The sequence below is a fragment of the Eriocheir sinensis genome, chromosome 52, assembly GCF_024679095.1.
Source record: "Eriocheir sinensis breed Jianghai 21 chromosome 52, ASM2467909v1, whole genome shotgun sequence".
NCBI lineage: Eukaryota > Metazoa > Arthropoda > Malacostraca > Decapoda > Varunidae > Eriocheir > Eriocheir sinensis.
The window spans coordinates 6577543-6587542 of NC_066560.1; the positions used below are offsets into that span (position 1 = coordinate 6577543).

The 10000-nt window shown below is 43.5% G+C and overlaps 1 protein-coding gene across 2 annotated transcripts in view; it reads right to left on the minus strand.

Moving 5' to 3' along the window:
- Positions 1–10000, minus strand: part of LOC126982988 (E3 ubiquitin-protein ligase MIB2-like) — a 45822-nt gene that overhangs the window by 18640 nt on the left and 17182 nt on the right. For both annotated transcript variants that reach the window (XM_050835380.1, XM_050835379.1), the window contains exons 2-3: positions 6703–7178; positions 3559–3905 (exon numbers count right to left, since the gene is read on the minus strand). In XM_050835380.1, the coding sequence (XP_050691337.1) occupies positions 3559–3790 (232 nt within the window). In that variant the 5' untranslated portion in view covers positions 3791–3905; positions 6703–7178. The remainder of the gene's footprint in view (positions 1–3558; positions 3906–6702; positions 7179–10000) is intronic.

Consider the following 10000-nt stretch of genomic DNA (forward strand, 5'->3'; position numbering starts at 1 on the left):
CTTCCATCTCCTTTTCTTGTTCTTTCTTTTATTCTCTTGTTTTTCTTTTTTTTCTTTTTTTCTTTCTTCCTCTTCCATCTCCCTTTCTTCTGTTCTTTCTTTTGTTTTCTTGTTTTCCCTCTTCTTTTTTTCCTCCCTCTTCCATCTCCTTTTCCATCTCCTCTTTCTTTTATTCTCTTGTTTTTCTTCTTTTTTTCTTCCCTCTTCCATCTCCCTTTCTTCTGCTCTTTCTTTCATTGCCTTGTCTTCCCTCCTTCTTTTTCTTCTTTTTCTTACCCTCTTCTTTTCCTTCTTCATTACCTTCTTCAGGGAATCTTCCTCTCCTTCTCTTATTTGCATTCTTAACACCATCATCATCTTTCATGTTATTTGCCTTCTTCATTTTCATCATTATCATCATCTTTATCTTATCTAGGTCCTAGTTCATACTGTTGTTGTTGTTGTTGATGATGATCCTGTTCTTTTAATCTTCTTTTCTTTATTTTATTTCTTCTTCTTCTTCATCTTCTTCTTCTTCGTTCATGCTGTTGTTGTTGCTTTTGCTGTTGATGTTGATGTTTTTATTCTTTATCTTCTTCTTTTTCTTCTTCTTCCTCCTCCTCCTCTTCTTCTTTTCCTTCTTCTTCTTCTTCTTCTGGCCACGATGATGACACCAATACTTCCTAAAGGCGTGTCCTGTTTGTTTGTTTGTTTGTTTGTTTGTTTGTTTGTTTATCTTCCTTCCTCTCCATTAATATGCTCCACACTTTCCCTCTTCCATTCCGGATGCGCTCTCTCTCTCTCTCTCTCTCTCTGGCCTGTTTCGCTGCGAGGATTATATTGCCATTGTTTTCACGTTTCCGGTAAATCTCTCTCTCTCTCTCTCTCTCTCTCTCTCTCTCTCTCTCTCTCTCTCTCTCTCTCTCTCTCTCTCTCTCTCTCTCTCTCCCCACTCCATCAACCATGCATACTCTGATTCACAACTTCCCTTCTCCCTTTCTAATTCTCTCTCTCTCTCTCTCTCTCTCTCTCTCTCTCTCTCTCTCTCTCTCTCTCAGACAATATGGTCATAATTGCACATAACTACTGTTGCCACCCACCACCATCACCACCACCACCACCACCACCACTACTACTACTATTACTCCTCCTCCTCCTACTACTACTACTACTAATAATAATAATAATAATAATAATAATAATAATAATAATAATAATGTTCTAATATTGTCACAGGAATTAATATAACCTTTTAAATTGACCTATAGAATACAAGAGAGAGAGAGAGAGAGAGAGAGAGAGAGAGAATGTTTCACTTCCTGGTCACGGTGGTTTGTCTTAAGTTCCCTCTGTACGTATACGATCTAAAACACACACACACACACACACACACACACACACTGACAGGGACACTGTGAATAGCGGCCACAGACAGATTAAGGTTGTCTCAATTGTCGGCACCAGAGAGAGAGAGAGAGAGAGATAATAAAGTAGGAAAGGTCGTATTACAGATAAAAAAAAAACGTTTAACAATGACAGGAACAACAACAACAACAACAGCAACAATTACTACTATTACTACTACTACAACATATACGAACATACAAACAAACAAAGTGTCCATATCCTTGTCACTTGCAATACAATTATACCATTTAAGCGTACAGCAAAGGGGTCAAGTGTGTGTGTGTGTGTGTGTGTGTGTGTGTGTGTGTGTGTGTGTGTGTGAGGGGCAAAACGCAGTACCCATTGTTTTTATCTTGTTGGTATGACTTTATTATCCCAGTAGTGCGTTGTCTCTCTCTCTCTCTCTCTCTCTCTCTCTCTCTCTCTCTCTCTCTCTCTCTCTCTGAATGATGTGGTTAAATCGTTATGGTCAACCTCAATAAGTCACAAGTCTCTCTCTCTCTCTCTCTCTCTCTCTCTCTCTCTCTCTCTCTCTCTCTCTCTCTCTCTCAGAAACCTAAACATCAGCAAATGAATCACCAGAATTGGAGAGAGAGAGAGAGAGAGAGAGAGAGAGAGAGAGAGAGAGAGAGAGAGACTTTATCACTATCTCGCACCCAGTTAATGTCAGTAACTCAGTCAGTCAGTCAACCAGTCAGTCAGCCAGTCAACCAGCCAGTCAGTTATTCAGTGCATTAGTCAGCCGGTCATTCAGTCAGTCAATCAACCGGTCAGTCAGTCACTCAACCAGTCAGTCAGTAAGTCAACCAACCAGCCAGTCAGTCAGTCAGTCAATCAGTCAGTCAGTGCATTAGTCAGCCGGTCAGTCAGTCAGTCAGTCAGTCAGTCAACCAGCCAGTCAGTTAATCAATTAGTCAGTCAGTTAGCCAGTCAGTCAGTTAGTCAGTGCATTAGTCAGTCAGTCAGTCAGTCAGTCAGTCAACCAGCCAATCAGTCAGGGCATTAGTCAGCCAGTCAGTCAGTCAGTGCATTAGTCAGCCAGTCGGTCAGTCAGTCAGTCATGCAAACGTACCTCCCTTCCTCCTTCTCCATCCTCTCCTCCTCCCTCCCTTCCTCTTCTCCCCCTCCCTTCCTCTTCCTCCTCCATCCTCTCCTCCTCTCTGTCTTTCCTGTCCTATCTTTATCCTTCCTGTTCCTCTCTCTCTCTCTCTCTCTCTCTCTCTCTCTCTCTCTCTCTCTCTCTCTCTCTCTCTCTCTCTCTCTCTCAGATGTGTTTGTGAATAAAAGTTTCAATCAATCTCTCTCTCTCTCTCTCTCTCTCTCTCTCTCTCTCTCTCTCTCTCTCTCTCTCTCTCGACCTCACGTTTTTGCAATCTTATCTCTCTTTGTACTTGGACCGAACTTATTTTAAACGAATGTATTACTCCTCCTCCTCCTCCTCCTCCAACTACTACTACTACTATTACTACTACCACTATAACTATTACTGCATGAAAAGAACAGAAGGAGGAGGAGGAGGAAAAAGAGGAACGTGGAGAAGAATGAAGAAAATGAGGACAAGGGCGAAGGAAGGAAGAAGAAAGAGAAAAGAATAATGACTGAAGGACAGAAAAATAATAGAAGTAAAAATGGAAAATAAAAAGCTTTCCGTAAATGAGGACGAGAGCAATTAGAGGAGGAGGAGGAGGAGGAGGAGGAGGAGGGAGTACAAGAAAAGAAGAACGAGAACAATAAAACAAGAACCAGAAAGAATGAAAATAAAGAATGACCGTGAAAAAGAAGAAAGAGCAATGAAATAAAAAAAGGATAAGATATGTACAAGACTAAAGAAAGACATACATACAGACAGACAGACACAAACGTCACTAGACACGCCAGAGATAAGGAAGGCGACAAAGAAATTATTAAAAAAGACGGGAAGGAAAAAATAGATGAAAAATACAACAAAGCTATCATCACCACAACAGCAACTACTATTACTACCACTACAACCAAAACAACCACAACCACAACCATACCAATCACAACCACGAAAACAACCACAATAGCAACAACATAACGAAAACAGTAACAACCACCACTACAACAACAAAAAACTAACATAAGAACTACAACATTAACAACCACAACAAAAGCAATCAACCCAAACTACAACCAGTCACCACAACTCACCAATCGGAGCATTATCCAGCAGGGTCAGGTCGTGGGCAGCCTGGTAACCCACGCGATAGTTGGTCCTTGCCCCAGCGTCCCACTGCACTACCACTGTCCTGTCGGGGGTGGTGGACGAGCCCGGACGACCCACCTCCACCACCGTCCCCGCGTGCCCTGCCCCTCCATCCTGTTCGCCCCATTTCCAGTCCGGCCCCCTCACCACTCTCAGGCCGACCTCCACCATGCCCATCTCTTCTTGCTTCGATTCTCGCCTCTTTTTCGGGTTCTTTTCTCCTCCTTCCGTGGTTGGTTCGGTTTAGGTTAGTTTGCCGTCCGCCCACCGCCACCACCACCACCACTACACGCTGTTGGGGAGAAAGAAAATGGGTTGTGGTGAGTTGCCTCGATTTGGGGTTGAAAGAAAATGGGATGTGGTTAGTTGCCTCGATTTGGGGTTGAGAGAAAATGGGATGTGATTAGCTGCCTCGATTTGGGGTTGAGAGAAAATGGGATGTGGTTAGTTGCCTGGATTTGGGGTTGAGAGAAAATGGGATGTGATTAGCTGCCTCGATTTGGGGTTAAAAGAAAATGGGATGTGGTTAGCTGCCTGGATTTCGGGTTGTATATGTGTGTACTTAATTTTGGTGTTTCTATCTATTGTTTATTTGTTTATTTATATGTCTATTCCTTTAGATAGTCTTTGTATATTTATTTCTTTATCTAAATATCTCTGCATTATCTGTCTATCTGTCAATCTATTTATCTACCTTTCTATTTGTCTTTCTCTATCGATCTATATAGGTAGTTATGTATTTATCTATGTCTACTTATCTATCTATCTATTAATTTTTGTGTCTATTTATATATATGCATCTGTTTATCTATCAACTTCTTTATTTCTCCATCAGCTAGTCAGTCTCTCTCTCTCTCTCTCTCTCTCTCTCTCTCTCTCTCTCTCTCTCTCTCTCTCTCTCTCTCTCTCTCGTACGTGTTAATTAGTTTCTTAACGAGTCCCTCTTATCGTCTTATCAGCTAGGTCATCCTCGTAGTCTCCATTTTCCTCCTTGCCTCATCAACTACTGCACTCTTCCACTTATACGGCATTGGAATCATGTACTGCTGCCCTCTTCCACTTATAAGGCATTGGAATCATCTACTGTTGCCCTCTTCCACTTAAAAGGCATTGGGATCATCTACTATTGCCCTCTTCCACTTAAAAGGCATCGGGATCATCTACTGTTGCCCTCTTCCACTTAAAAGGCATTGGGATCATCTACTGTTGCCCTCTTCCACTTAAAAGGCATTGGGATCATCTACTATTGCCCTCTTCCACTTAAAAGGCATCGGGATCATCTACTGTTGCCCTCTTCCACTTAAAAGGCATCGGGATCATCTACTGTTGCCCTCTTCCACTTAAAAGGCATTGGGATCATCTACTATTGCCCTCTTCCACTTAAAAGGCATCGGGATCATCTACTGCTGCACTCTTCCACTTATAAGACATTGGAAACTATGTATATATTTCTTTCTTTCTTGTTCTTCGATGTGTCTATAGTTTGGTTTAGCTACAAGAACATAAGAACATAGGAAGACTGCAAGAGCTAGAGTTTATATTGTTGCCTTTACTTATATGATCCTTTCTTTAAATACTTCGCTACTCATTCAGATTGTATTATTTTGTCTATTCTTCCTTTTCTTTCTCCTTTTGGGTTCTTTTATTCCATTTTTTTTTAGTATTTTGTTTTTGCTGTCATCTATTGTAGTGTTGTTTTGTTTCCTCTTCTTGTTATCTGTCTCTTTCATACAGTGACAGATGTGTGTGTGTGTGTGTGTGTTCCTAACCGCGATGGGAAAATGCAGTCAGGCGGAAACATCATTGTATATCATAAACGGTACTCTCTCTCTCTCTCTCTCTCTCTCTCTCTCTCTCTCTCTCTCTCTCTCTCTCTCTCTGATAAGTTTTCACTCTCTTTTCCTCCCACGCTTTATCTCAAATGACAACCTTGTACTTATCTTTCCTCCTCCTTCTCCTCCTCCTCCCTTTCCACTCTGATTGCTGCTTCCCCCCACCTCTCTCTCTCTCTCTCTCTCTCTCTCTCTCTCTCTCTCTCTCTCTCTCTCTCTCTCTCTCCCCTCATCCTCCCCTCCCTTCCTCCCCTTGCTAAGCTCCTCTCCCCTTCCTGCATGCACTGACCCTTCTCCCCTCCCCCCTTCCTCTGCTCTCACCCCTCAATGTCCCTCTCCTCTTTCTTCCTTCCTTCCTCTCCCTCTTCTTCCCTTATCCTTTCCCCTTCCTCTTAACTTTTCTCCTCTCTCCCTTCTTTTCTTTTCCTCTCCCCTTCCTTTGCTCCCTACCGCCATGTCCCTCTCCCTTTCTTTCCTTTTTCCTCTCCCCCTTCTTTATCCTTCCTTCCCTCGCCCTCCCCTCTTTAATTAATCTCCCTTCTTTCCTTTCCTCATCCTCTTCACTTCTTTTGTTCCCACTTCTCCATATCCTTCTCCCCTTTCCTTATCTTTCCTTCTCCCCATAGCCTTCCTCCCCTTCTTCCCTTTCTCCCCCCCCCTTAATCTCTCTCCCTTCTTCTCCCCTCCCTATTCCTCCATCTCCTCCCTCCTCCCTTCCTCAGGTGGCCATCTCATAACACTTGTAATTACACTTCCCTCACTCTCTCTCCCTCTTTTCCTCCTTTCCTCCCTCTCCCCTTTTGCCCCCCCCCCCCTCTCTCTCTCTCTCTTCCCCTCCGTATCTTCCATCCCCCTTTCTCCCGTTCTTCCTCCCTCCCTCTCCGTTCCTCCCCTCCCCTTCTTCCTCCTCCCTTTCCTCCCCTCCCCTTCCCATTAACTGTCCCTTTTATTCCTTTTCTCCCCTCGTAATAACACAACGCCCCCCTCCCCCCCCCCCCTCTCTCTCTCTCTCTCTCTCTCTCTCTCTCTCTCTCTGACTCACCGAATGACTCAAGGGGACTCACCGATACTTCCTCTTCCTCTCCCCTCATTCATTCCCTTCTCTTCAGTGACTCACCAAAGACTGACTCACCCTATTCCTTCTGCCTCTACCTACCTACCTACCAACCTACCTACCTATCTACCTATGTATCTATCAGTCTTTCAATCGGTCTATCTCCCTTTTCCCGCTGACTCAACAGGTTATTCATGACTCACCGGCGCTGGGGGAGTGAGTGAGTAGGTAGGTGGGTGGGCGACAGCAGCAGCAGTCAGCACCCGTCAGCACTTGCGGGGAGCTGACTCACATGGTGCTGGGAGGCTGGGCGCAGCGGCCTTCACCTCTACGCTGACTCCGGGCGCGACTCACTCAGCCCACCTTCACCATCACCGTCATCATCATCATCGGTGGAAAAGTCTTCACCATCACCGCCACCACCACCACCACCGATGCTTCTTTTCCATCTCTTCTGTTGTTGTTGTTGTTGTTGTTGTTGTTGTTGTTGTTGTAGTGATGGTGAGGTTGGTGATGCGTTAACTACTACCTTCTATCACTTCCGAGTCGTAGTAGTAGTAGTAGTAGTAGCGGTAGTAGTAGTAGTAGTAGTAGTAGTAGTAGTTGTAGTAGTCTTTCCTTCCTTCACTTTATTTCACTGGGTCACTGTCACTCACTTTAAATTTTTCTTCACTTTTCACTGTCAGGAATAAAATAAAAACACCATTAATTACATGTATACACCAACTACCGTCCATAATTATAAAGTTGCAGCCCTGACATACGTGATACAAAACATAAGTCACGTCCTAAAGGCCCACATTCACAAACCCACATCTGATAAGGCTTTCGTAGTGTTGTGGGTATTTCCATGGGTAGCAGGAATTAGTAATGGGACCCGATACGTTGAAGATTTTTTTTTTTACATCAAAGGACACAGCTCAAGGGCAACAACACACACACACACACACACACACACACACACACACAAAAGCTCTATGTATGCTCAAACGTATCGGCGCCTCTGTACATTGCTAAAGCCTCTCCTAGAAGTTGTTGGGATTTCCACAGACTTGTTTTATGATGCTGGTGATGGTCTTACTCGGCTTCTGCACCTTGAACGAGAAAACACGTATGAGAACCCTGTTAATCTTGTCTGTGGCCTTGCGAAGTAGTAATGGCAGTCCGATACATTGAAGATTTTTTATTTTATTTATTTATTTATTTTTTTACATCAAAGGACACGGCTCAAGGCCAAAAAAAAAAAAAAAAAAAAAAAAAAGCCCGCTACTCGCTGCTCCCATAATAGATCACAGTAAAGAATAGCCAAATGAGAGGTCAAGTCATAGGCAGGAGGAAATACAGATGAAGGAAGACTGTTCCAGTTTACCAGTGAAGGGGATGAAAGAATGGAGATGCATAAGGGGTTTGGACAGTATAGGGATGAGCATGAGTAGAAAGTCGTGTGCAGCGAGGCCGCGGGAGGGGGGGAGGCATGCAGTTATCAAATTCAGAAGAGGAGTTAGCATGAAAATATCGATAGAAGATAGAAAGAGATGCAACATGGCGGCGGAATTTAAGAGGTAGAAGACTATCAGTAAGTGGAGAAGAGCAGATGAGACGAAGAGCCTTAGACTCTACTCTGTCCAAGGGAGCTGTGTGAGTGGAGCCCCCCCACACGTGAGATGCATACTCCATACGAGGGCGGACAAGGCCCCTATAAATGGAAAACATCTGTGCGGGGGAGAACTGGCGGAGACGATACAGAACGCCCAACCTCGAGGAAGCTGATTTAGTAAGAGAGATGTGAAGTTTCCAGTTGATATTTTGAGCTAAGGATAGACCGAGGATATTTAGTGTTGAAGAAGGTGACAGCTGAGTGTTATCGCAGAGGAGGGGATAGGTGTCTGGAAGATTGTGTCGAGTTGATAGGTAGAGAAATTGGGTATTTGAGGCATTGAAGGACACAAGGTTTCTTTTACTCCAATCGGAAATGATAGCAAGGTCTGTGGTTAAGCGTTCTGCAGCCTCCAGTCTGGAGTCATGTAATTCCTGTTGAGAAGGTCTTCTGTTGAAAGAAGTTGAATAATGCAGAGTGGAGTCGTAAGCGTATGAGTGGACAGGACAGTTTGTTATAGAAAGATCATTGATGAATAACAGGAAGAGACTGGGTGATAGGACAGAGCCCTGTGGAACGCCACTGTTGATAGGTTTAGGGGAAGAACAGTGGCCGTCTACCACCGCAGAGATAGAACGGCCGGAAAGGAAACTGGAGATAAAGGAACAGAGAGAAGGATAAGGATAAGGATATGGATTTTAAAGTTTAATTATTGTTTGGCAAGGCTTCTGCGCCATGAATGTGATAAGGCACTAATGAGAACCCGAATCATCTCCTTTGTGGGCTTTGGAAGTATTGATTGTGAGGGCCGAAAGCGTCTGAGCACACGGGCCTCGATTTCACATAAGGCGAAATAAAAACAACCTTCCTTCGTCGATATTTCCTCCTTTCTATGACGTGCACAAAAACTCCCCCTCCCTAAGAGACGCCATTTATTACCGACTCAAAAAAAAACAAAAAAAAAAAGCTCTCCTTCCCTGAGACGCCATTTATTACCGACTCAAAACAAACGATAAAATAAATAAATAAACGGAAGCATGTAAACTATTTTTTGCCTGTCGTTTCGTGCCATTTAATTTCATGTTTCCGATTTCGTTTTTTTTGTTGTTTTCGTTGTTGATTCAGTGAACTTTTATTTTTTTGTTAGTTTATGTTTTATTTCCTCTCACTGAAGCGTGATAACAATATGAACACCTTTTTGATTCACCTTTTTTTTCTCGTTTTACATTCACTTTTTTTATAGTCACACCTTGGTTCTAATTCGCGTTTTTTTTTGTGTGTGTGTGTGTTCGTTAATATTAAGCTTCAATTCTTTTCACTGAGCTAATCATTCACATCGTTTTTTTTTTCATTTATTTTTTCTCATTATTTCCACACGTCACTATTTTTTTCCTTTTCTTCTTCTTTTCTTCCATTTCCTTTTCTTTATTTTTCCCCTCTGCAAACACGCCACTTTCAACACACACACACACACACACACACACACACACACACACGCGCAAACACTAACACCAACACTCCCAACGTAAACAAAACAAACACAAACAAACACACAAACATTCAGAGGCCAATACATACACCAATCTCTATAGGCCCAAAGAAGGGTACGAAAGAGGGGTGGGTGGGGGGGGTGAAGGGGAGGAAGGGGGTAGGGGGGTGTTAAGTGGGTGAGTCACGGTTATTGCTAGTAAGTGGGTACTGGTGAAGGGGGGGAGGGGGAGGAGGGGGGAGGGGAGGGGTGTTGCGTCATTGTGTTCCACCATCACTGTCACCCTCATACATCACCATATTTCATCACCATCACTCCCATACATCACCATACACCACCACCACCACCTTATATCATCACCACCACCATCACTACCATACATCACCATATTTCATCACCATAATTTCCCTACACC